At 43.0% G+C, this 27531-nt stretch overlaps 1 protein-coding gene across 1 annotated transcript in view; it reads left to right on the top strand.

Annotated features, from left to right (window-relative positions):
- Positions 1-1417: 1417 nt before the first annotated feature.
- The window catches only part of CLMN (calmin), a 72401-nt gene continuing 46287 nt past the window's right edge, over positions 1418-27531 (top strand). The window contains exon 1 of the mRNA XM_058853627.1: positions 1418-1629. Coding sequence (XP_058709610.1) covers positions 1548-1629 — 82 coding nt within the window. The 5' untranslated portion in view covers positions 1418-1547. The remainder of the gene's footprint in view (positions 1630-27531) is intronic.

The following is a 27531-nucleotide window of genomic DNA, read 5'->3' as shown; positions in this document are numbered from 1 at the left end:
CAGTATTTTAACTGGTGCTGTGAAGTCATTCACCTATTTTTCCCACAGCCACACTTGTGCAGTTTCCAGCTCCACCTCTAAATGTGGTACTGATGCATTCAGCCCACTTGGATAGTACCTGGAAAAAAAACAAAAACAGGTCTTCCCAGTGCCAAATGAAGGCAAAGCCCAGCATTGTGATTTGTGCAAATCTGTCTGAGTTCAGACACTGTTTCTTTTCCACAAGCTGTTTCTTCTGCTCCTTACATTCAGGTTTATGAACTCGTTGTCATGGCATTCATGTGTCCTTATACCTGTGCAAAACTTTCCAATCTTGATATGTAAACAGCTGAAGACTGCCTCAGACTCTTGGAGACTTAATTTTGGGATAGCTGACTGCTGCATGTTATAGTGGTGACGAATCCTTACTAGATGCTTAAAGGATGACTTTGCCTTCTTACCATCTCCATCTGATTTTGAGTCGTAATGGCAAAATCACCAGAGGAGGCTGTGGGAAGAGTGTTGCATTCCTGAGCTGGGTGAAACAACTGGTTGTGCCATGTTTGCTTGGGATCACATAAACACTTCAGACTTGAAAGAGACACAATTTTTAGATCCCAGTTTGTTTATATTTAACTTTGTAGATTTTTGCTTATATGTTTTGCCAGTCTAAGTCTTGATGCTATACTGGTCTGACTCGATCATGTTAAAATTTGTTGTTTACCGGCTGGAAGATACAAATAGTGGTATATTGCAATGAAACGCCTTGCATGCAAATGAAATGCTCGCGCTGTTCATCAGGTTTGTAGAGATCTCAGTGACACCCAAGGGCCTTGGTAACAATTACTGTCCAAGCTGGATGAAAAGCGGTGTACATGAAGACAGTCAATGTGAGAATTCACCTCAAAGGAAATTCGAGCGCCTGAACAGACTACCAAGAGCAAGTTAAATCAGTATGCAACTCTTAGTGTTTTTAACGTGTAGTGGCACTGATTTCACCCCCACGAGGAAAACCCCTCTGCTGCTGCTACTTTTGTTCTTCCATTGCTGCCGTGGGTGCATGACATTTGTTGTAGGGATGATCCTCCTCCGGTCCCCAGGTACGGCAGGAGGACGCGGGCACACGCTCGGCGCTGCCTCGGCAATAAAGGCATTTTTACGGGGACGGACGCGGGGTCCCCGCAGAGCCGGGGCCGGCCCCGCCTGCACCCGAGGGGGCGGCCGGAGCGGGCCCTGCCGAGCGCCGCGGGGCCGGAGCGGGGCCTGGCCGCCGCCGCTGAGGGGAGGAAAGGGCGGCGGGCGCGGCGCTGCCCGCGGCGGGGGCACGGCCGGACCCCAGCCCGCTCCGCCCCGCGCCAGGGCCCCGCCGCCCCCGGTCGGGCGGGCTGAGGGAGGGAGGCGGCGAGCGGGAACGGCGGGAGGGAGGGACGCGGGGCGGGGCGCAGCCGGCGCGGAGAGGGGCCGCCCCCCCGCCCGCTCCGCTCCGCGCCCGCCGTCGGTGCCGGTGAAGGCGGCGGTGGCGGTGCCGCCGGCTCCCGCCGTCCCCCTGGCCCCGGCCCCGCGTCCCTATGGCCGGGCAGGAGTGGGACTGGTTCCAGCGCGAGGAGCTCATCGGGCACATCAGCGACATCCGAGTGCAGAACCTCCAAGGTAAACCAACACCCCCGCAGAAACCCCTCCCTCCGCCCCCGCGCCGCCCCGCTCCCCTGCCCCTGCTGCTCCCCGCGCCGCTCCTTCCTCCCCGCCCGCCCCTCGGGCCGCCGTGCGCGGGCTCCCGCAGCTCCGCGGAGCGGGGGCGGCGTGGCTGCGGGGCCGGGGGAGGAGGTCGGCGGGGCCAAAGTTTCCCCCGAGCGCGGTGCCGGCCCGTCCGGCCGCGGAGAGCCCCGGCTCTGGGGCAGGGACGGAGCGCGGGGTCTCCGCGGCTCTGGGGATGCTGCGGGGATGGCACCGTCGTGTCCCCCCGGGCGGTGCTGCCACCCACGGCCTCCCCCGAGGACCGTCGGGGCGAGGGTTGCGGGCTCCGGCTGAGCTCGGGGGAGATCTGTGCGGCCGGACGGCGCCGGGGCTGACGCTGCTGTGGGGTCCCCGCGGGGCCTGGCCGGGACGCCCCAGCTGGGGCAGAGCCCGGCCGCTGCTCCCCGCGGACAGCTGGGGTCACTCGGCCCCGGGCAGGGCACGGCTCCGGGACCGGAGCACCGCCGTTTGAAGCGGAGCCGATGACTATCAGAGGACTCGATTTAATGTATCTTCTAATAAGCTACTGTTGAATAAACATGGACGGGGCTTTTGGATAAATCATCTACGAGATGCTGTCCTATTCTGCCACAGGCTGTGCAGGCGGAAGGGATGCAAATACCTGGCTCTGAATGTAGATCGGTATCAATGTAGTAGTAGTAGTAGCTATAGTTCCTCCAAAGTTATGTTTGCCCCTCACCAGGTAACTCCTCGTCATTGGAAAGGACAGCAAGATTCGAATGAAGAGGAAAAAACCAGCAGTGGTTTATGGGAGAGCAACTTGTTTAATGTAACATACTGATCTTAATCAATAGCTCACATAGTACTGCGATGTATCTTCATGTTCCGTAAAAATAATAGACTTTAATCAGAGGGCATTATCTCTTCCTGTCTATGCATAATTATATTAAGGCACTGTCTACTGGCAGACTAGTGCAATTGCTGGAAATTAGTTTTGATTTGGATTGATTATAGAAGATACATAATTTATTAGAAAAGAGAGTCAAATTAGCCATTCTTTCAGCTCTGGTGTATTAATGCAGTTAGCTGCTGATGGGGTCACTCCATGTCATTTTGACTTGCATCATCCTAACCTCTGAAATTCAGATTTTGGATAGGGTCAGGGCCATGGATTCCAGTTTGCGCTCCCCTTGGGTTTTGACAGTCTCTCATTACATTGTAGTTCTATGCTTCTGGCTTCTGTCTCAGTTCTTTTCAATTCTCTGTGCTAGCATGGCTGGCCTGCCTCTGATCTCTTGTTGCTCAAAACTGTAGTAATTAAACCAAGTTTAATCATGGGCATTTTTGAAAAGGAATACAAAAGTAATCTGTTCTTAGAAAGAGTAATATGCTTTTGGCTTTGCCTCTCAATCATTTGTGAGAGAATGGTTAATTTCCCGTTCTGAAACTTAAAATGCATGTATACAGATGCACACTGCCTTATCTAAAATTCCTGTACTGTAGGAGAATGTCATCCTACAGAGCAAATTCCTTAGAATGACATTATGTTCATGAAAAAAAACCTCCTGTTCTCTTCTCACCATCCAAGAAAAATTTTGAAACATTTATTTATTATCACCTTGCTTGCACTCCTAAATAGGTTTTTAAAAAGTTTCATGCCTCACGTGAGCTCTTATAGGGCAGAAAAAAACATTTGTTCTAAGGTGCTGCTCCAAAACAAGTGATAATAGCTGTCAAAAAATACATGATTTGTAACACATAATTCTCACACTGTCTTCTAGAGATGAAAAACATTTTACAGATGGCGAGTCTGATACTCACGAGAGTGTGATTTTTGTCGCTTGGGAGCTTGATGGCAGAGCATGGTGCTTCTCTTCAGAACAGTTTCTTGTAAAATGGCAGCATATGCTCTATGCTCATATGTAGTAATTAAACTTGCTTCTGCTTTATAATTCAAAATTCATTCTCTCTTCTCAAAACAATGCAACCTGAATCATTGCCAGTATCATTGTCTATCAGTTGCAAAATCAATAACAGCCTTGATGTGTTATAAAGTCAAGAGTTTAGGATGAAAAACTAGGTGAGAACAGCACAATTTCCATCAGCACCATCAGACCGCCCACAGGGCCCTGCTGCCCAGAGCCACATGAAGGACCTCATGCAGTGAAGTCTGCTGCTGCATCTCCAGCTCCTGCAGCGCTCTCTTGTTACACCAGCTGTGTTTAGAGTATGAAGTATGATGGTTTGTCTTATTCCAGAATGTTCCCATTCAGTGGGACATTTTGCATATGTGGAGGTGCCTTTCCGCTGGGGAACCCATCATGTTAATATAGACCTGAAAAGGAGTAAGGAGAGGAGGGGAGGCAGCAGCTAAATATTTGCAGATATGTACAACACATGCAAACACTGGCATGTCTGCATGCAGAGGTGGAGACTTCTGGGCTGATGCACAGAGCCAGAGAAATGTGAGGTCTGCAAGGCAGAGGCAGTACAGCCATGCTGTGTCTGAGCCATCCAGCTTGGAAGAGCTGCAAGAGCCCAAGTACTGATGACTGTGAAAAAGGGTCCTGAGCAGCCCAGCTGGTATTAAGGTTTCTGCAAGAATCATGCAGACATCTGCTATAGTAGTTTTCTGTACTCTTTCTGGCTCTGTTTTTAAAAGTGAAAATTGTTAATTTCTCTTGAAATTTTCTTCATTATGTCTTAGTTAAGCTATAGAGCATTCCTGACATAGAATTCTATTTGAAGATAGCATATGTTGTTTCAGTCTGTTGCATCTTCCCTCTCTAATTTAGTTGTTCCACATCAGGAAAAATCCAAAATTCCTGTTACTGGGAAGTGTCTGCTTTCATGAAGATGCTTTTGCAGTGGTATGATCCCACCAAACCAAGAAGATGTTGTAGGTGCATGTGCTGGCTGCAGAAGTAGCTTCAGGAACTATATGTTCTGTCATGTAACTAATGGATGAACTTATTGCCTCAGTAGGTTTTTCAGCTTTTTCTTAGGTAGACTAAAACTGACAGCAAGGGGTGAAATTTACTAAATGGGCTGCACTTGGGGGTGGAAAAAAAGAATGATTTTAAAAATGGAATTACATCTTGATATTTAGGCGTATAATGATAAGCTTCTATTTTCCCTTTCCATCAAATGAAAATAAAATTTCCATTTTATTTTTTAAAAGAAGGAAGTGACATTTCAAAACTGTGTCAGCTAAGTGATGCTAAAAGCCAGGCACAATTCTCCCATTCTCAACAGAGGTGATTTCAGAGGACAGAAGCAGAAATGACAGTCTAATGGAGAAGAGGAGAGAGGAATATAAAGAAGGAATAAACACTAAGTGTGGTGATGCACAAACCAAGTTCCTCCCGCCTGGTTTGTTCGGTTTCTAAATGCATTTAATAAACTGATACCCTTGTGCTCTTTGTTCTGTTTGTATATTCTCCACAGTGAATTTCTCCACATACTGAGAGAGCAAAATGGAAAGCCTGCGCAGAATGTAGGAGTGCATCGTCAAGCAGGGGAATGCTCAATAATTAATTTCCTGCCAGGAGATGGGTTTTTTCCTCTTATTTCTTTCATTACAACACCATTGGGAACATTTTGTTACAATACAAGAGTATTTTAAAATCTTCCCTACTGGAAGCTTGATATAGGATCATCAAAAATATACTTCCTTATGTGGTGAATTGCACTCACTAGAAAGAAGCAACATCCTCATCCTCTTTTGGATGGTGTGTTGGTTGTGTCCTTTGCAGTAGTCTAAATGTGTGTTGAGTAGTACATATCTTTCCCTACATTCCTTGGAATGAAATATGTAGAGATGAATAATTGTGTGGTCAGATATATTGTTCATCTTTGGCAAACAAGTGCTGCTACCACAACTTTAAAATACTTATTGTTTGAATGTTTATTTTGTATATTTCTAATAGAGTAGATGGACTGGGGTGGTAGAACTACCATTCTGCTATCAGAGGACAAGTCAAGGTCCTGCTGCTTGTTATTTCACTACTCACTCAGGGTTTGATCCAGAACTCACAGAAACCTGTACATGTTTATTCCTTGGTTTCTGTAGATCTAAATATTTTCTTCAATCTCATTGTTGCTCTGCTTAGGGACACATGACCTTCAAAAGTATTTGGAGGGCTACACAGGAGTGTATTGTAGCAGTGACAAAAATAATGGAGAAAAAAAAGGGTGACAGACTGGAAGAAATAACCTGAACAATATCAGCACCGTTGTTTCTCCATCCTTGCTAGTAGCTTCTATCTCTGGGTGGATCACTTAGTCACAAAGTCCTAGAACTCTCTGATTTTCCTTGACTTGCTGTTTGGATCTTGAGATCTAGACTTTATAAGCTTTGGACAGTAATAACAATAATTGCCACTAACATGAATCTCAGCATCTTATGAGGTAACACATTCTGAAGCCTCTGTCTCAAGAAGTAATACAAATCCTTAACTCAAAGAAGTTAAGTCTGGCAGTGAGAGTATCTGTGTATCTTTGCAGGGCCTCAAGCATCCCTGATGGAAGACCAAAGGCAGGTGCTGTAGTCAGTCTTGAAAATGTTTCTCTCTGTACTTTTTATTTATGTATGAGGCATATTTTTAGTGACATTTGCACTTAACTACAGAGAGTAATAATTTTCCTTTAACTACAAGATACAGCAGCATTCAACTTGTTTGCTATAGTTTGACATGCTTTTCAAATACATGGAAATTTCACAAGTAGGAGGAAACCTTTTTAATGTATCCATTCATTCTGACAAAAGTAAGGTGTTGTAACTGTTCATTACTTTAACTCTTCTATAACTTGTCACCATACTCAGCAGGATTTCATTCTGCCTGTAGGCATGTTCATTTAGTGGAGTTCTTTGTAGATTCAGGTGGCACTTGGAAAGATTAAATTGTGTGGAGAACCTTAGGCAAAACGCTGTACAACTACAAAGTGATCCTTTTCTATATAAAAGTGAAGTTAAGTAGACCTGAGAATTATAAATGTGAACCCCAAAATAAAGATTCAGATCCAGGTATAAGAAGCCAAAGTTAATGATGGAAACCTAAGTCCTGTTGGGGGTGTTCTTTGTAAGGGCAGTCTTGTACCTGACAGCATTTGTCAGCAATGGAAGGAGGGCTTTCCTGCTCCAGATGTAGTAAACCCTGGCATTGAAATAAAGGAGCAGTAAGAGGTGAGACAAAGTGCAGATTGCATGTTTCAACATGCAATTTGAACAAGATTAATGCCTAATTTCTCTAACAAATTAGAAGTCTGGGCTCTCTGTCCCATTGAATGGATGAAATGACACCAAATTCAAATCATACCCAGTAGCTCCATGGTCATATGAGCTCACTTGTGTGCTGACACTTTGTCTTAAGAGAGACTCTGTTTGGCAACTGCATGGACCTGACTCAAGGCATGAGATTGATGTGCTGTCACTTGCCAGCATCACCTTCTCTGTCTTTCCCGAATGAGCTGTTGTTCAAGTGCTGACCAGCTTCAGCATTACCAACCTCAGCATTAGGAGAGCTAGTGAGACCTCAGATTATATCACTTGCCTGAAGTCATAGTTTAAAAATGACAGTCTTCAAAGCACTGTGTTAAAACTAGTGATGATTTTAAAATATAATGGACTTATAAAGTCCTCCTGCTTATTTTTTGTTTCGTCCACTTGACTTGGACAGAAATTCAAACAGTTTTCCTAAGGACAGTTTCAGGGTTATGTCACTTGCCTTCTGAAGTATGTGTAGCATTTATTTTGAAAATACTACAAAGAGATGACTTGATTTCCTTTTTCACTTTTAAAGACAGACTTCTGTTGGACTAGAAGAAGCAACCTTGGGCATTTTGGCTTGTCAGTGCCCATTATTTGTTTATGTCCTAAATTGCTGAACCTTACTGTTGTTCAGAATGAGTCTTAAGGGCTTATGACTAAAGGGAAAGAGCCAAATATCTGTCTTGTCATGTAGAAGTCAAAATATCTCAAAAACGTATTCAGGAGTAGAAATGATCAGATAAGCAGTGAGATGTGTATCAGTGCTGGGGTGGTGAGGGGCATCACAGCACCTTATAATAAATAAGTGTCTTTTTCTACATGTCTCTTTACCTGTTATTCTATTTTTATATCTCCCCAACCAGTTAAATACAGGGACTGTAGGTGGAGGATTGCAGGATGAATTTTACTTCATTATAATTGCTGCATATTTCTGTGCAAAGAGCTGAGCTGTATTTTAGCTGTAGTTTGAGGCTACATAGCCATGAGCAAAAGTTTAAATCAGCATCTTCTAGGGATGGTCGTAATAGCAACAGCCTGGATATCTACAGAGTGAATGCCTGTGGACCTGTAAGCTTTAAGCAGAGGATTTCTTTATAAAACCAGAAATCCCACTAAATCTGAATAGATGTTATCAAAAACACTTGAAAGATAACTCTAATCCCGTGCCCATTACTTAATTTGATAGTGTGATTCAAGACATATTTGTTATAATAATGTAATACTTTGAGGGATTCTATTAACTTTCCACTAATTAATTTGAGACATAAATTAAAACTTATTTTAGGCCATAGTGTCTTGAAAGTTACTCCTGATGTTGGTCAATGTAATACTGACCTATGTTATGAGTTAATACTCTTAATATTAGTATCTCTTACTGTTAGTCAGAAATGAGACCTTTCTAGGCTTTCTAACAAATCTGGTGTTGATTTGCTTCATTATGTTTTTTCTCTTTTGGTAGTGTAATTGGTAGTATAACTCCAGTTGTTTACAAAATAGATGTTCGTTAAATGTGTTGTCACAGGGTTCATTTTAACAACAAAGATTTATATTCCAGTCCTCATTATATTCAATGCTTTCATCCTTTTGGATCTTCATTTTATCATTAAGACTATGGAGATGAGTGCATTTTGCAGTGTCCAAAGCTGTTCTTATGTAGTGTCCATTACCAGGAAACACGTCTGTTAGTTGTTCCATATGTCTGAGTTCCACTTGAGCCCTGCTAAGGTCAGATATGTTTTACCCATATCCATGGAATGACCCACATACATTTTTACTCATCCAGCCTGTTTCCCCTAAGTTTTCTTCAAGAAATAACAATGCAGTAACCCCGCTGACAATTGGGAGGCCATGTGTTATTCATATGTTGTGAGAGTCCTATCACAGCCTGAAGTGTCCATTTCACAGGACTCCAGCTGAAGCTCTGAGCTGCAGCCAAAGCAGAGGGAGCAGTTACATGAACAGGCTGTCTTTCTGTTGTGCACTAATGGCCAGATAGAAGTACTTTGCCATTTTGTTTCAGTCTTTTTGAAGAACTCTAATGTATGTCAATAGGTGTTTGGTGTATGCAGTCAGGGTAGGTCACAACTGAGGGCTGATTATGCTTCTCTTGGCTCAGTGAGAAATGGGAAGGGCAAGAGAGACCTGGCTCTGTGACAAATGAGAGCAGTGCCAGTGAAGATAACTTAAAATCTGATCCTTCGTATGACTGCATCTGGACACATGATTAAAGTTTTCTGGCTCTTACTGATATTCATGATAAACATGAACTGCAGTTTTAACTTAATAAAGATACAGTATTTATAAATAACATAGTATGAAATGTCCACTTCAGACTTATTGTCTTAAATACAAGGAATGAAACATAAATCTGTCTGGGCTGTTTGCCCAGGGAGAGTAACAAGGCAAACAGAAGCAGGCCCCTGGGGAAGAGCATGGTCCTCAGAAACCTAGATAGTGCAGGAGGGACTGTGGCCAGCATTTGCATGTCATACTTAAACTTGGTGAAACGTAAAAATCCTGCCCAAATGGGAAGATGATCTTTCAGAGACAAAATTCCCATTGATTCTCCCTTTTTGAAAGGTACTCCATAGGTCCATTTCTGATACAAAACCTGAGTGATTCCAAGAGTAAGAGTTAAGAGTAGCTGGGAAACATTTGGTCCTTCTCCTTGTTCTGAGGTTTCAGGCTGTGTAGGGGACTTCCTGGCCTGATGATTAATGCCACCGAACAACATTTAGTTCCTGTTGCTCTCATATTTTTTCTTTTTTTTTTCTTCTTTTCTTTTTTTTTTTTTTTTTTTTTTGTTGGTTTTTTGTTTGGTTTGTTGTTGGTTTGATTTTTTTTGGTTTTTTTGGTTGGTTGGGATTTTTTTAAGATCTCTCTGGATACAGGACAAGGAGTAATTTGAAGTTTTAGACTCTTGCCTGAGTTTTTCTGTTTCCTGCCATTATAGAGAAAAAGTTAAGGGACCTAATGTAGGTTAAAAGAACTTGTGCTCAATTTTCTTGCAGAAGTTGTTTAGTTATTGTAATTGGAAAGAAGACAGAGTATGAATTTTTACTGGCTAAACTGCATTTCTTCTTGTGAAGGTAGACAGTCTTTGATATATTCAGTGTTGGCCTTTCAAAACTTTAAAACATTATGTGTTTTCTTATCCTTATCAGAAGGATTAAAGAAGATAGATCTTCATTCAATAGCTATGTGTATGAAGAGAGGAAGCACCATGTTCTCTGGTTGCTAGCACAGCTAAGGGATGCTGTAAAATTCCTTGTCTAAGCTACAGTTGACAGTATCACTCATCATGAGTTTATTTTAATTTAAGAATTTGGAGGTTGCACCAGAGTGACTCCTGTGAAGTCAGGAAGTGGTTGATGGGTTGACCCTGGTGATGGGAGCCCATTTCTGCAGGAGTAGGATGGTGCACACTTCCTGTCCACACCCAGGCATAGCTGAGAGGGGCTGTTCCAGGTGCTGAGAGGTCCCAATGTAGCTGAGGAGGTCTGGGAAGCTCATATCCATCTCATCTCCAGCTCATATCCATCTGTCTCAAAATTGTTTGGAAACTAATTAATACAGCAAATTATACTCAGATTTTGTTTTAACTGGTCAGATCTTCATGTACTTTTCCAGTCCTTGACACGCTTTAATTTTGGGAAAGTTTGAAGCATTATTTCATTGCCTATCCCACAGATGGCTCAGCTCTAGAGCAATTTTTTTCATGCAGGATCTCAGCTTTTTGCATATATAGTGAGTCCTTTGCTTTTATGCTGAGACTGATTATGAAAGCCAGTTGCAGAAGCGGTCTGGATGCCCACAGCAAACACTGATGAGACCCCCTTGCTGCGTCACTCAAGCCAGTAAACAGCTTTGTCATTTAGGCACTTAATTATGAACTGAATGTTCACTTGACCTCTTATATTCTCATTTCACTAATGAACCAAAGCTTAGGAAGAGTGACTGACTTCAGAGCTGCAGCAGTTTGGGCTCTTTGAGCCAAAGTTTCCACTCATTTAATTTATCATACTAATGATCAGTTTTGGAGCCTAAACACAGGAGCTGCATGGAAAATACAGCGTAATGTGGTAATGTGATGGCCATGTGACAGAAAGATTGGCAGGGGCTGCCCACTTCTTGGCTTTCTGGTCCTGTTACACATGTGTATTCTTGCATGCAGCATCCTCAAAGAAGAATGAAGGGGTTGTTATGGATGTGGAAGTAGCATTTAGGAATTCTGGTTTTACAGAGAGGGTCCAAACTTGAGTTCTGGTACTCAAATAATATTGATGCCCTTAGGCTTTCTTTCTTACTGCTTTGTGCTTGTCTTGACTAAAACTGAAATGTGTTCCTCCTGCATTCTAGCAGGGATTTATTTATATTTTTTCAGTGTTTGAGTGTCTCATAGTTTTAATGTATTTCTCTAGATGATGCCCTTAAGTTAGGCTTGAGGATTAAAGACACATGAAAGCCAGAGGATTTATTTCAAGATTATCCAGTCAATCTAATGACAGGGTTTTCTATGTACAAACATGGAAAATTTGTGTGGACCAGACCTTGAATCTTTGGTATTCTCTTTTCAAGGTGACTGTTGGAACTACCTGATCAAATTCCTTTCTTCACATCTTCTCTCCTTCACTACATTACAGCAAAAGCTAACAATGTCCCCTAACAACTCATGTGAACTCTAACACATCTGTACTGCCTTCTCCATAGTAAACCTTTTCAAGCTGATAATTACCATGAAGCTACAGAGCCATCTTCCATGTGGTGTTCTCCCATTTGGTGGCAGGTGGTTCCCCTCTGGGTTTGCATGTGCTTGTTCTATGCAATGTACACCAGTTGGTGTGAAGGTTAAATGCAATCAGATTTCAGTTTGGCTTGACTTGGTGTTTTTTAAATGCAAGAAGAAAAAAATGTTTGTAGAATGAAATAAACCTGATTTGCTCTACATTTTCCCCATTTGTGAAGATGTATTTTTTGATGCCTCATTTTGATAATTTCTATGAGTTTCTAGTTATCATCTTCAGGTAGAAACTCCTTTTTCCTTTTAGGCCTTTGGAGTTACTTCAGTTAAGATCCAAATTAGCTGTGCTCCTTCTGACTCTTTGTACTACGCTTTCAGTTCACTGAGTTTGTTACAGAAGTTTTGTTTATTTTGTTTTGAGTATGTGTTTCTAGAAAGAAGATTAAGTGAAGCTGGGAAAGGAAGAAAACTTCCTGCTAGATGGAAGAGGGTAATTAATGATGAACATCTCCAGGAAATATAATTTGTTTTCTTTGAGAAATGTATGCTAATAAAAGCTTTCTGCTTGCATGCATAAATGAATCAGATTAAATTTTATCCCAGCATGAACTTGCTGTCAATTCATGCTCTTCAGTTCAGTTCTCAGAATCATCCAAATGTTATTTTAACAGAGAACAGTGCTATATCCATTGTCCTGAAACCTGTCTGCCTTGTGCACAGGTCTGAAAGAGCTTGGTGGGATAGAGAAGACCAAGGAAGAGCTTGCTGAGGGCATGGATGTGAACATAGGGAAATATCTATCAAAGGATGTGTGTCTGCCCTGGATGATCATAGGAATATATTCTGCAAGAGAAAGAAAGCAGAGAGTTAATAAAAACAAAAATAGAAATAGGACAGCAATCAGATTCTGTTTTCTTACTGCAAAGGTCATAGGGGAATGAGGCAATTAATTGCCTAACCTTTAAATGTTGTTTTATGATGGAAGCTCTGATATCTGAGAGCGTAAGCTGCCTTGATTTGAACCTAGTTGAAGCTGGTGTCTTGTGGAATTACAGCTTGATAAATAAGCCATTCTGACCCACTCCTGGAAGATTCCTTTCCTTCTTCGTTCTCTCTTCCCAGTTTCTCAAGCTCTTTGGTGGCTGTTTGGTCATCTCCATCTAGGCTTGGTTTCATTGCAGGAGCAGAGGAAAGCATTGTTGCTTAATCTCATTCTTAGAGGTGAGTGATTAATACTAAGAAGAATGAATAAATGACAAGTGCTTTGCTGAGCACTTTTACCTCACCTTCTCAGTCTTTCTTCCCAGCAGAGCATGGGAAGTGCTGAGGCCAGGTAAGTCCTGAAGTAGCCCCAGGTCTTCCCTGGGCAGTTCTTCCCACTGCACAGAGGCACTGGCTTGCGATCAGCTTGTGCGTAGGAGCTGATCCATCGCTTAAGGCTTCTTTGGGAACCCCAAAGAACAATAATATCCTGTTGACTAGGATTTTACTATTTATATCCATCAGCTGAGCAGCCATCTCCTCTGTCTGCTCCTTAGTTACCAGTCTGTAAATCTGTCTTTGGATCACATTGTCTACTGCACAGTTGATAACATGATTTTTAATTTCAAGATGAATTTGCTTGAGAAAAGCAAATACATCAATGACAAAAGGCATCAGCTTCTCTTGTTTTGTTAACCTGTTCACTTTTTGGACATCAGACAAAGAGATTGGCAGGAAGCTAACCTAAAAAACAAGGACTTTCATTAGAAACAGTACAATAACAAAAGGAAAACAATCAGATCCCTTATAAGTATGTTTGTGGAGAAGTGCTGACATACACCTGTCAGATTAAAGACTGAATCCTGCCACCCACATACTGTCCTGGCAGTTTATTTCTTTCTTCTTTTTTTTTTTTTTTTTTCCCCAGCAGATTTTCAGTCTTCCTGAGTAAAAAAGGTGTCATTTTTTTCCAAGAAAAACCCTTCCCTAGCTTTGAAACATAAGGAACAACTGTCAAATTTAGCCTGGTATTTTCTAGGCTGTTTTTTCAAAGGTGAGCTTTTTTAAAGAAGCTATACAATTTACTTTGAAGAGAAAAAATGCAGTCTAACTTGTGGGAGTCAGCTAGAGTGAAGTGAAAATAAAGCAATTATTTCACTGAAAGCTTTTATACAGATTTTTTAGGCTTTTATCAGAAAATTAAGTGTGCTGGTAATGGAACTTAGTTACAAAATCCAGCTGGTTTGGATTTTTGGTTCCAGTATGGACAAACTATTGTGGACAGAAGGGGTTAAACGTGATCTGAATCAGAAGGGGCCATTGCTCCTCATTGGGGCTAATTTTAACAGTTTGAATGTGGAACACTTAATTCTGCAATTTTGCTTTTGTGCCATGCTGCATGACCAGACACCAGTTCTTTTCTGAAGACCTTGCTAGTATGTCCCCCAAGGAAGCGCCATATAGTTCTTGGCTTCCTGGTTCCTTCGTTTCTTCGCTTTGGAATGTGATGGTTCTGCCCATCTCCCTTCTCCTCTGCTATCACTCCCCAGCTCTGCCTTTTGAGGTGTTCTAGTGCATATATGTGCTTCTTGTTAAAGTACTGCAAGCAAAATACATGGCATGTTCAGCAGTTGAAAGTGAACTAGAAATACTCAGAGAAACCAGTATATTTTCTGAGACCGTGTTTTAATTATAATGAAAGCTTTATGCTTATAGAAAGTTTGGGGTATTTTTGTTACCATCTGGATACCTAAGCTTGGACAACAAATCGCTTTTGACATAATGACGGCAGTGTATAATACTGTGTTCTTCTAACCCATGTCTCATTAATGTGGAAGCTCATGGATTTTCATGAAAAATGTGGATTCACCATCTGTGCTAGTATTCTTTGCATGAAGTGAAAGACTGTTCTTTGTGTTGTGATCGCAGTGGACCCATTCTGCTTTTGCTGCCTTCTCTCTTGGACCAAATGGATAGGTCACAGAACAAAATAAATCTACACCAAACACTGCTAATGCTTATTTACCTTACATCCAATGTGGGAGCTACCAACATTTATTAAAGGTGGAACTCACAGATTAAGTGACATTTTTCTGTCACTTTCACTTCTTTATGCTTTGACATTCCTTGTTTTATCTGGGCTGGAACCTCTGGCCTTGGGGAAACTGAATTCCTTGTATGCCCCTTGTAGATGACAAAACCTAAGGGCCAGTAGCATTAAGAGATAAAATGTTACAGGCAGGTTTAAAAAAGGCGTCAAAGAGAGTTGCCCATTAAGTGTGTTGCAGCTTGGTTTGAATCATGTTGCACATCAGTTATAAGCTAGCTTAGAGGTTATATGCCTCTAGAGTGTTTTAGTCTGATCTAAGGCTGGGGATCCTCAGCTTCACTGTACTTCACCACTGATGTCTGAACTGCTATTTAAATTCTCCTGCCTTCATTGTGACTGTTTTTATATTTTTGGAATAATAGTTAAGATTCTTATGTAGAAGGTTTACAAAGCAGTCTGTCTTCTTACCATTATGTAATTTGAAAAAAAAGTGTTTTATATGCTCTGAAACTTTATATCACTATCATATTAACTGATAGCTTCATTCATACTCACAAGCTGGTACTCATGGTTTCCCCATGAAACCTGTCAAGCCCAGGGATCTTTGATCATCTTATTCTTTCTTCATCTCTGTCAAATTCTTCTTTTTCAGACTCTTGACACTGAGAAATAGATGGAACATCTTTAAGTAATAAAATAAGTATATTAGCAGTAAAAATTTAATCTGCTTCAGTAAATTAATTGATGTAGTATGACTGAGCAAAGTAAAATTAAGGGACAGATTCTATTTTCTTGTACTTTCAGTAGTTTTACTTCTGCAAACTCATGGAGATAAGCTGTGTTATGGAAGATGCAGATCTCTGTTTTATTAATGAATTTTTATAGTAATTTTGATACATCAGTAAATAATACCAAAGGGGAAGGAGAGGGCTCTGAAAGAGATTTTTTTTTGTTGGTGGATTCAGAGTATCAGTTGAGGGGTCGGACTTCTCTAAGGAAACTGCAGGGGAAGACAGGACAGCAAGTAGATGCTGGGGCTGGAAGCTAGACAAGCTGGTGGAGAAGGAAGGTGCCTGATCCCTTTGCTTTGAGGGCAAGTCCATCTTTCTTCAGACACAGTGAATGACTCTTACTGGATTCAGGAACAAATCTGAAACAGATATAGCAAAGCCTTTCTTAGGTCCTTAAGGCAAAATTCTGGTGAGGTTTTACAAAAGAAGAGGAGTGGCTGGTGGTGGTCAGCAGGATATTATCAGAGAATTGTCTGCAGTAGCATTTTCTGAAATGAGAGAATGTCAGTAGGAGAGACTTGAACATGTAGGTAGACAAAATCCTATGATTTTGCCTGCTGGGATGAAAAAATCCAAAGCTGCTCACTGGGGACGTGGAGGAGGAGGTAGTTATAATATAGGAAGCTGAAAGGTTTTGATGCTTTGTTCATGACTTAAATCCATCAAACCCTGCTCTTGTGCAAGCCTCTGTAACTATAAGCTGTTAAGCTTGCCTTCATCCTTCCTACTTATATGAATTTCTTTGCCTGCAACTGGGATCTGAGCTTGCACCCACTGAATTTTTTGCCATTGAGCTCAGTGAGGCTAAATCTGGTACTGCAGTGGAGGAACTGCTCATCTCTGCCTGTCTCACGTGCACAGAGTTGCATTCTAAGGCTCTGAGCATGAAGTGAGGGTCCTCCAAGGGCTGCAGTGTGACTGCAGCCATTTTATACAAATGTATCTGCCTGCAGTTCAGAAACCTGAATGTACAGAGCTACATACCAGAATTAAATCTAGATCCTTGGATTTAGATATCCCATGCACTTGTCCTGGGTTGGCATGTTGCCAGGTGAGCCAGCAGTGCACCTGTGCAAGGGGAGTGATGTGGAAGCCCCTGGGTGGATGTTGCAATGCTTTATGCATTCATTTTTCTGGCTGCAGGAGTAATTCTTATGGCTTCTGGCCTATTTCTCAGCAAAGCAATTAGCAAGTCCAAAAGGTCTTGCCTCAAGGCTTTCACAAGCCATGAATTATGCACATTATTCTGTATCCTGCCTTTCCTTTCTCTAACGTGCTCTTTCTGATCATGTAATGTCTTATTTTCCCCTCCCATAAAATCTGACAGCCTGGTGCCCAGAGCAGGGGCACAGGAAAGCCTTTTCATCATCTATTTCCAACATACAACTTCTTTAGTTGGTTGCCTGGTTGGTTGTTATTTTCAGGTGGTGTTTATGAAAGAAAGTGCTTGTCGCAGACAATGATACCTTTAAGGCTATTCAGTGCCTTCCCTTCTGAGAGCAATACCAATCTGCTGGGCATTCAGCAGCAACAGCTGCTGCCCACCTGCCACCATTAAAACACAGGTTTAGCATTTATTTACAGCACCATGGAGCCATAAACGTGGCCACTGCCTCTCTGGTCTGGTGCAGCTAAGGAATAATATAGGCTGTATCAACATGAGTACCCTCAAAAGTTAATGAGAATTAATTTTCCTGAAAGTCAGCCTGGATGCTGGTGTAATGGTTCTCCTGAAGAATGAAGGTGGCTCTGCCTCAGCTGTTCACAGTTAATATAAACTGAATTAAGGATACTTTTTTCCTCTGCTAGTGTTCTACATGAGACAAGGTGTTAGCAGTGCAGATCTTCCACTGCAGGCTTGAAGTCGACCCTGACAGCATACATGGAGGCAGAGAAAGCAGTGAGGGTGAAGAGGAGGGGACCCTGAGTGCAGATAGCTGGGCCAAGCGTGTGCTTTGTCCCAGGATCAATCCCTGTGGAGCTGGGCTCATTCACAGCCGCTGGTGCGGAGGCTGTGCTGGGAGGGGCAGGCAGAGGAAGTGCTTTAGCTGGAAAGGCTGAGCACAGAGCCCTGTCCTGCTGGAGCAGTGGGGCTGAGGCTCATTTGTCTGTAAATCTGACATCGCCTTGAGGCAGGGAGGAGGAGTTATGTGGCTACTCTAAACAAAAATAGGCTAGGAATTAATTTCAAGAGTATTTTCCTGCTTTTCTGTCTCAACAAGAAGCTCACTGGGGATGCCTGAGCTGCTGTTAATGTCAAGGATGCTGGAAAGTGACCACTGTGTGTGGGTGTGTTTACTCTGCAGCTGACAAAGCAGGGTTATATACTTAATAGCTATATACCTATAATGGTTCCTGTAAGCAGTTTATTAGGCCTCTCCAGACTGAGGATGCTTCAGGGAAAATGCCTACATGGCCCCATGGCTATACATTACCTGTTCATCTGCTGATCCATGGCATGCAATTATTCCTCCAGCCTCACAAAAAATTCTCTCCTAAGTCAGTGCCGTGGCGGTGAGTGTGGAATGAAAGACGACTTTCAGCCTCTTCAGGAGCTTGCTGCTGCCTCCTCTCAGGAGTCCCCAAGGAATCCTGCACGCCTGCAAGAGAGCCAGCTTGTCTCTCAAATCAGTTATTTGGGATACAGACCCACCCACTCTAGCGATGGTAATTCTGGGCAGTGTCAGCTGGGAGGTAATTTGGTCCCAAGGCCCATCATTTTGCTGCTGGGGATTCTCCATGGATGCTGGGATTGCAGCATGTGGGGGTGGGGGAACTCGCAGATTCAAAGCCTGTGCTGGCCAAATTACACAAGCTGTGTTTCCAGTACCAGTGTTCTCATGCTTTCTTTGCCCTTCTGCGCTGAAAATCTTGTTTAGTTAACAAAATCAATTATAAACTTAAGCTGCTCTTAGACTTCTGGTAAATGTAAAATTGCTAGGATAAAAAATATTGTAGTAGTGAATTTAGTGCCAGGATATAAGCAAGGCAAGGTTTGTAGGGAGAGGTAAAGCCTTTTTTCAGGCTGGCTGTTAAGTTACTTTGTCGTTTTTCCTGATACTGTTTGTTGGCCTAATAAAAGCTCCCACCTCACCTCCGACTTTTTTTGGTACACATGTTTATCTGAGCAAGAGAAATCAATGACATTAGCCTAGTGCAAGTGGCCATGTTTCCAGACTATGAAACAAATAAATGCAATGTTAATTTGTATAAACTCAGTTTATTTACTGTCTCACATATATTTCTTTTTAAAATCTAATTTGTGACCATTAAGAAAAAAATCAGTTCTTTCATTTATACTGGGTAGTCTCTTGAAAGTATATCATTGTACTTTCAACAGCTTGGCTACAAATAAGTGAGATTACAGCAGTAACTGACTGAGAATGACAAGTAACAGCATAGCCAAGGCCCAGCCTGACTGCAGATGCCAAATGTGTAGTTTGGCCTTGAGAGGTAGTAAATGGATAAATGAAAGTACAGTTGTAAGCAAGAGAACACTGTTTAGCTGTACTGCCATAACCTGAGTTTTCCCAGTGATGCCCGGTCCCCAAACAAAGTCAACCATCTGTGCTTCATGGTAAAAAGCAACACAAAAATACCTGTCCAGTCTGCAGCTTGCTAGTAATCCCAGCATGTATAATGTATCAAAACAAGAAGTTTCACTGCTTGAAATGCAAATATTACAAATCATATATACATTTTCCCTAGTTTATTTGACTGTGTAGGGTGAGGCCTATTTAAAGTTCATCCTCCCTTAGCTTATTTATGCATGGAAAGTCCTTGAGGAGTACCTCAGGGAGGAGGCATGAGTAAAGGCTGGGAGATGCCTGAGTGTTTCCTCAGCCCTCGCCAGGCTGTTGACATTGTCCTGGGATCATTCATTCCCAAAAACAGTGTTAGGATTTAATTCACCTTTTCTGTTCTTGCAATGGCTAGTAGAGCTAAGTGGAAATATATTTTAATTTACTAAAGAAATATTTGAGGTACTAACAAGAGCTCCATGTCTGGGAGGACACTGGTATAAACAGTAGGGAGACTGTTTGAACTGCTCACTTCCAAACTACTTCAGCAAATGTTTCCTTGATCAGTACAGTCCACTGCTATCTACTGCAGTCGCTGTAGCTGCTGCTATTACACACCTGGAAGGTCCCTCCTATTGACTTAGCCCTCATTAAAGCTGTGCCTTTCTCACAGCTGTGACTCTTAAGGACAAACACTTTGAGTTGTGGCACTTTGCAGGGCCTGGATGTGATCCCTGAACCTAGCTGCCCTGTCTCATAAGACTCCCGGGACTCTCTTAACAATTTTGGCTCGCTGGGTGGCATTTCTCTTAAGCCCTAACCAACTGGAAGTTGGACCTTCTCAGCTGGTCATGTAGACTTCCCCTGCAGCTGTGACTTTTCCCTGGGTTTGATGGTTGTTTTGCAGTACATGAGAATGTGAAATGCTAAATGCTAGGGTGGGAAAGCACTCTCATTTGCTGTGAGAGAATTAGGCTCAGTTTCAGCCTCTGCTGTAACTCTGCAGACACAAAAAAAGGTTTGGGGCCAGCAATGTAAACACTGCAGGCTACAGTGTAAGCCCTGCAGCTACTGAGGTGGCAGGACTGGTAGGGGGGAGACAGAGGTCGCCCTGATTTCCTTTTGACAGGGTCAGCAAACACTAATCCTTCTCTGCCAGGGGAAAGTTGCTCCGTTCGCTCGCGGGGAGCCCTTGGTCACGTCAGCCCATGTTTATGCACTGAACACAGTATGAGAGTGCATAAAAGAGCAGTGTTGTCAGCTGAGCCCCCCCGCCCTATACAAACACTGCCTTGTTTAGCCAGCTTGGCTCGTCATTCTTATTTCATTTTGGTAGGGTGAACTCCTTTTTCTTCTGTAGCACTGGTAGAAGACTGTGTTCCATCTACTAGTTGCATGTAGTACCTGCTCGTTGTGTCTGCCTTAGAAACCTCCAGGTTTGTACATCTGCACCATCCCACACTGCAAGAGGTGATTTCACCCCGTCACTGTGTACTCTGAACTCAACCTGATCTGCTTACCCACATTCTTGCTTTTCTTTTACTGAATGCAGATTAAATATCAAGTGCTTATGCACAGGTAAAACTATTTGTTATAATTGAGTCCATCAGGTTAATGCTGAATTAGCAGGACAATTAAGTGAGAAAAAACCCTTGGGTATGATTGCTTATGTAGGCCCAAAGAGCATTTTGCTGTGGAAAAAAGAACAACTCTACCAAATCTGAGTTTCTGTTAATCTACAAAAGAAATTTGTCAGATGATTGCAGTTTTTGATTGTTGCTTCATTCCCTTGGGCTTCCCCATCCCACCAGCTTGAATTCACTATTAAATATAACTATTAAGTAATCTCTAAAAATCAGAGCGCTGATATTTGCAAACCTGTCCTTACGGAGAGGTCATTGCTTTTCATTGTAAAGGAAAATGCAAATGTGGAGCAGAAGGTAATTCTAGTCCTTTCTGAAAAATATTTCCAACATCAAGGAGAGAATTTTTGTGTGCAGAACTTACAAATAATACTCCAAACAGAACTTTGTTGTAGTCATGCTAACTGTTTTTAAAGAACCATTGAAGTGGTATTGAAAAAAAACAAAACCAAACAGTGAAAAGCCCCCAAGACCCATTCCTGTAGGTGCTGACTCTTCAAGAGGTGCCTGGCTACAGTCTCCCTGTCACTGCTGCCTTGGCATGGTGTGCCATGTGTGCCATGTGTGACGTGTCTAAACTATGCTGAACTTGTCTGTAAAGAGGTGGGAAGTGCTTTGGGGTAGAAGCTGTGTGTGTGTGTGTGTGTGTGTGTGTAGCTATGCAGTCTGGATCAAACTCTCTTTGATTTAAAGTTGTGCTAATAATTAACCCTCAGCTTGTAGTAACTATCCAGCATAATGATAACCACACTGCTGGCTCCTGTCCACAAGGTTATGGGGCATGTACTGCACAGCATATCCCTTCCACTCTGTGTCTGGGAGCTGATGTCTGTGAATGTGAATGAATGTGAAAGAGTCTAAATTAGGCACACTTGCCAGTATCTTTTTCTGAATTCTAATACTTTATAGGCAGATACCAGTTCATCTGTCCTTTGACCTGTTATGTCAGAAGAGTATTCTTCTTGCAGAGACTTCATTAAAGCTCTTGTGCACACACTGTGGCCTATGTTCTCATGTTTGTGTTAGCAGTGGTATTTTTCATGTTAAACTGGTTTGACCATAAATTATATGATATTAAGTCCACGTCTGTATTATCTAGATTGTTTTTTCCTTCTTCTGTGTTATGTGATGGTGGTTAAGCAAAGCAGCAGTTGGGTCTCTGGGTTGCTAATCACCCTTTCTGTCCAGCTCCTTGAGGTATGAAGGATGCAAAGAAGCGAGTGTGTTCATTGCTGCCAATCACTGATGCTTTGGCAGCTCACATAGAAAATATTACAAAGAGGTGCAGGAATTAACGTAACTTTAATAGCTTAAAATATCATTTTAATTTAGCTTAAAATATAATTTGCTTCAAATTTCATCTGCTTCTTCTTGTCAGATGCTTTGCCCTAACTGCATTCCCTCAACTGATTGTCATCAAAGCCGAAATTCTGGCACAGGCGATGTGGCTGTGGATCTCCATGATTGACTCTCATCCTGGTGGCTGAAACTCAGCAATGAGAAACTTTTCACTGCAAACCAAAGGGAGCTCACGCAGCCTGGGAAGGGGAGCAGAAAACATGCCCTTCCCCCTGCCTGCCCCTGCATGGTGACCCTGCGTGGTGACCCTGCGTCTCACCCTGCAGACCAGCCATCCTGGCTCTCCCACCAAGCTAATTTACAGCCTTCCCTTAAGTGCAAGGGGAAACTGAGCTGTAGTTAATCTCATGTTTCTAAGCAACCAGGTAATTCACTGCAGCCGATCCCTAAAGGGAAATTCCTGTTTTCCTGCACCCCTGCTCAGAGGACACCTTCCTCTTTGCCTTCTCCAGCTCCTGGGCAACTGGCAATGGAGTCTGAGGAGGTTCACAGCTCTGCAGCATTTCTCCAAATGCTGTGGGGGAGGGCGAGGAAGCACAAAAAGGGCACTTCGTTAATGGTCTAGAACAGGTAAGGAGGTGTTCCTTGCAAAATCGGTAGAATAGAGGCAGTGTGGAAAGTTTAAATGTTTTTCCTGGAGCTAAACTGAAAATCACAATCACAAGTTGGGGGGTGGGAGGATGGTCCTGTGCTCCAGTAATAGTCTGAATAGTGTGTTGCCAATCCTGTTTACAGTGAAACTTGTTTGCTGTTAAGTTTTGGTGATAGAAGTGCCTGAATTCTATTCTGAGTCTGTTTGAACCCCTCATCATGACTATAAGGATCTAGACTTTTAGTGATGAAAGGTTCCTGACCCTCTAACCCCAGACTATAAAATAGGAGTTAAAGGAAATTGAGATGAAATTAGATCTCTGAGTTTCTCCACTGCTGGGAGAATGAATGCCAGGCTGGAGCTTCATAATAATAATTATTATTTTTAAGTATTTTTTTATTTTATTTTTAAAGTCACATGACCCTTACACAAGCAGTTATACTGCAGGGACCTCAGTCTGGTCAGCTCCACCACTAAAGATGATGTATGGTGAACCCAGAAGTGTGCTGGAATGGTGATGGGAATTGGGCAATGAACTCTAGTCACAGCTCCAGCCCCAGTGGGGAAGGTCAGTACCTGACCCTGAAATTAGCTCATTTGTTTGGAGCATGGTGCTAATAATGCCAAGGTCGCAGATTTGATCCCTGTACAGGCCATTCACGTAAGAGTTGGACTCGGTGATCCTCATCGGTCCCTTCCAACTCAGAATATTTTGTAATTCTGTTCAGGAAAGCAGCACTGGATAACTTGAGAAATGCTTCTGTTGTTTGAAGGCTGCCCATTTGACCAAATAGAACCACTGGTTAGAGTGGGGTGGGGGTGGGGGGGTGGGAGGAAAAAACCCTAGAAATTCAACAATAGTTAACAGGAGGGAATATAGTTAATAGAAATGGACATGCCATGTAGGACTGGTGCATCACTGTCCTTTTTTGAGATTTGAGGTTTTTTGCCTTGCCCAGTGTTCTATAATCTGGAACTCAGCTGAGAAACTGTCCCTATTGGCCTTTGTCCTGTTTATTGACAAATACGTGGTATTGGCTACTGTTGAGGACACCAAGTCCACATCCATTTGACCCAGATAAGATTCTGTGTCAAATGGACATTTAGGCGTGATCCAGAATTCTGTCCAGAAAAGTGCATACTAAACCACTCTGCACAAAGGTTTTATAGCTTGGGTAACCAGATGCTGGGAGCACAATTCTTTGGAACCAATCTGCAAGCCTTATGCTTTTAAGCCTGTAACAGGCATGTAGTTTTACAGAGTGAAGTATGGAAATAGGTAAACTTTTGAAAATATATTCTTGAGTTATAATTTATAGGAGGGGCACTCAAGAGATGGACTTGCCTTTGGCTGAATGGCTGACCAGGCAGGGTGCCTTGTGCCATGTACCTGCTCACTGACCTCAGGGGAGCCACAGAGCCACACCTCTGTAATGGCCAAGTAGCCTCTTCCCCAGCATCACCCTAACCCTTAACTGGTTTGCCCTGGGAGCACAAGGGAAGGTTCACCTTGGCGTGGCTGGCCAAGGGGCTGCTCTGCCCTTCCTGCCTCCTGTGCAGGGGCTTGCCTGGTGTGGTGATGAACACAACCAGGGCTGCCTGGGGCTGGACAGATTCTATTTCCAGGCAGGAAGCGCTGTCAGGGCAAATTATGAGGAAATCTTCCAGCAGACTCATTCTAGTCTTAAATGTTGGCTACATTTATCTCTTCACATGGCAGCAGAAGTATGGCAGGGCAGTGTGGCTCGCAGACCTGCCCTTGGTGTTCAGTGGTGCAGCTCACCAGGGCACAGCAGGTCCGGTGCCACGGTCCTGGTACCGAGGAGCAGTGTCTGGGTGATACCTGGCTGCCTGTGCACAGTGAATTTCCTCCTCTGTGGTACTTTCGTTGAAGATCTGACCATGGTTAAAGGGAGAGATTAGTGGGCAGGAAGTGCCTGAGAGAACAGAGAGATTAAAGCTGTTGTAATTTTGGTTTGGGAACACACAAGAAATATTCTAGCTGACAACCACCAGCACTGTAGATGGGGTAGCTGTTTTCTGTCAGGCGTGTCTACTCTCATCACCAACATGGGCTTTCATCTGTTTTTAAATTAATGTTAATTACAAGTTATTAATACTTTTTTAAGCAGCAAAGTGCAGCTGAGTGCAATTACCCCTAATTGCTAATTTGTGTATGTACACCCAAAATGGTAATCTCTTCATCTGAACACCCAGTTCTCACTGGAGTCAGTGTGGTTTTGCTTCCATTTTTTACTTCTGTTTTGGATTGTATGATAGTCTTTCTTTTTAATGGCTTCGCTGAAAGCTACAAGATCTCTTCTCACAAGTTCTGTGATCTTCTGGAAGGAGTGATCTTGTTAACTGTTAAGGAGGCCTCACTAAAGAGATGTTCTTTGGTTTTGGAAGAATACTTAAATCACAGTCACAGACAGTGGGAATTAATCAGTTCTTGCAAGTTGTGCATACCACGCACTTAAATTTGTGCTGGATCTCAATTTCATTTGTGAACATCATCATCCTTTTTCAGAAGCTAAAGTCCACAAAGGTGACTTGTGCTGATAAATTTGTGGTACAGTTCAATGCTGACCTTTGCAATCCCAGGTCTCAGATGGTTTTGGACTTTAAAAATTTAATTCAGAGATACCATGGCTTCCCTTCCATCTGCATACTTTCATCCTTGCCAATGTAGGAAAGATTCAAAGCTGCCAAATTCTGCCAGTGGGAAATGGCCTTTCTGGTACTGCAGTCACAATCTGGTGGAACAGATTGTTAGATGGGTTGAAATCTGCTGGGACCACCTTCGGCTGGAGTCCAGGAGATCAAAAGGCTGACATCCAGCTGGCACCAAGTAGTGAGCAGCGTACTCTGCTGGAGTCCATGTTGCTCGACATTTTGATCAGCACAGAGTGTGCCTTCCTCAAATGTGTGAACGACACTAAATTAGGGGTAGCAACAGCAAATAAGAGAGCCTAAATCCACAGGGATTAATTTGGTGATGAGGCCAACATGAAGCTCAGAAAGCAAAATGGTCTGCACTTGGTGAGACCAACCCCTTGCAGTAGTAGAGGCTGGGAAGCAGCTGTGTGGCGTGGTCCAGCTGATGTGGACATGGGTATTACCATGAATGCCAAAAGATGCCAGTAGATCTGCAAGTTGAAAACAACCCAACAATGCACCTTGACTATGGATAAGTGAAGCCATCTTCTAGGTTACATTGGGAAGGTCACTGCCTTCTGTGTTTCCGTGTTAGTCACGGCCAATCTTCTCCAAGGAGCAATCATACTGCAGTTGACATTTACTGGCTGTGGAAGGGCGCTTGCCTAAGAGATGGTGCATTCCTGAACACTTGCATTTTTCTGAACACTTGCATTTGTCTGTGTTTTTATCCCAAAGTTTTACTTGAAATGTGCCTGTTTGCACTTCCATAGGAGACCTGAAAAAAGATGAATATGTTAAGGCAGGAAAAATGTTATTGGGTATTGACCTATTGTTAAAACAATGGCTTTTCTTTGTCTAAAATAGCCCAGCTTTTAAAAGGAACTGAAGGAGGAAGTAAAAGTGATTTTCATGCCACCTATTGTTAGTGTTACAGAATGGCCTGCTCCTTTTGGAAGGTCTGCAGTACTGAAGTGCTCAGGAATTTCTCTCCAGAAGCCAAGACCTGCAGCTGAGCCCTGTGCCCACTGCCCTTTGAGCTGTCCTTCCACAGCCAGCAAATGCCAAATGCAATGTGGTTGCTCCTTGGAGAATCTTGATTGTGACTGATGCTAAAACACTTCATCCTACAGTAGTGAGGACTCACAAGTGGAGCTTGTCAGGACTTTGCCATGATCAGCCTTCAGGTAATTTAGTTCTGTTTAGAAAGCTGAGTATTCAAAGCGAATTTGCCATCAAAAGTTGTTTTCTTATTTTTCTTGTTTTTACATCCTTACTTCAAATGATAGGTCCACCTCTTAGCCTGAGGTCTATCCATAGTACTTTTCCTGCACTAACAAGGGTAAGAGGACTCCAGACTGTGCCACTGGCACTTTAGAGCTGTCAGGCTGTTAAGGAGGAAAGTGCAGCTGCCAGCTCTACTGCAGACCTCACACGTGTCTGCAGGCAGCAGAGCCAGCCTCCATCGCGGGGCTGTAACACAGAGATTTCTGGACTCAAAAAGCATTTGTTGCACCTCCCATCCTACCTAGATAGGTGTGGATCATGCCATGTGTGACCAGTTCATCCCACTGTGCCCCAGCATAGCTGGCAGCACGAAGCCCCCTTGGAGAAGCTGCCAGGGACATCAGCAGCAAGCTTTGCAGCTTTGCTGAGAGCAGGGATTTTAATAGGCTTCACCTATGGAAAATGATTTTCAGCCATGGTCTATATTTAACTAGCTTCTGTTTGTGCAGCATTAAGTCACTGGACAAGATGAGTTTGTTTCATTTCCACTGATATGGCATCTTGGAGCTAATGCCAGTCAAATCCCACACCCTGAGCCCAGCTCTTGTTTAACCATGTGACATATTTCATCCTGGAGCAGCTTGAAAAATTAAACTGAAAGGGAGGGAATCTTCATCTGCCTGTGATGTGCCACCAGCACGGTTCAAACAGGACAGTTGTGCAGCAGACAGGGATCCCTGTGTGACGAGCACATTCCCCAGCGGAGAGCCAGAGTGTCTCAGGATCAGCGGGTGTGTGCTCTGCACGTCAGACCTCTGCTGCCAGCCTGCTCTGCACATGTCCAAGGGACCTTTGACTTGTCTAAGCTCTTATATGAAAGTCTTGATCTGCTGGATGTTGTTCTGCTCCTTACTAAAGATTTAGTTCTGGTGAAGAATACCTGCTGCCTTTTAATTATTCATTCCTTCAGCTATGAAATAACCAACACAGAGGATCCTTTTATGGTGAGCTGGATTTAAAAGGTA

This window comes from Poecile atricapillus, chromosome 1 (assembly GCF_030490865.1).
Source record: "Poecile atricapillus isolate bPoeAtr1 chromosome 1, bPoeAtr1.hap1, whole genome shotgun sequence".
Lineage (NCBI taxonomy): Eukaryota > Metazoa > Chordata > Aves > Passeriformes > Paridae > Poecile > Poecile atricapillus.
The sequence above is the reverse complement of the archived record's forward strand: the minus strand, read 5'-3'. Positions and strand labels throughout refer to the sequence as shown.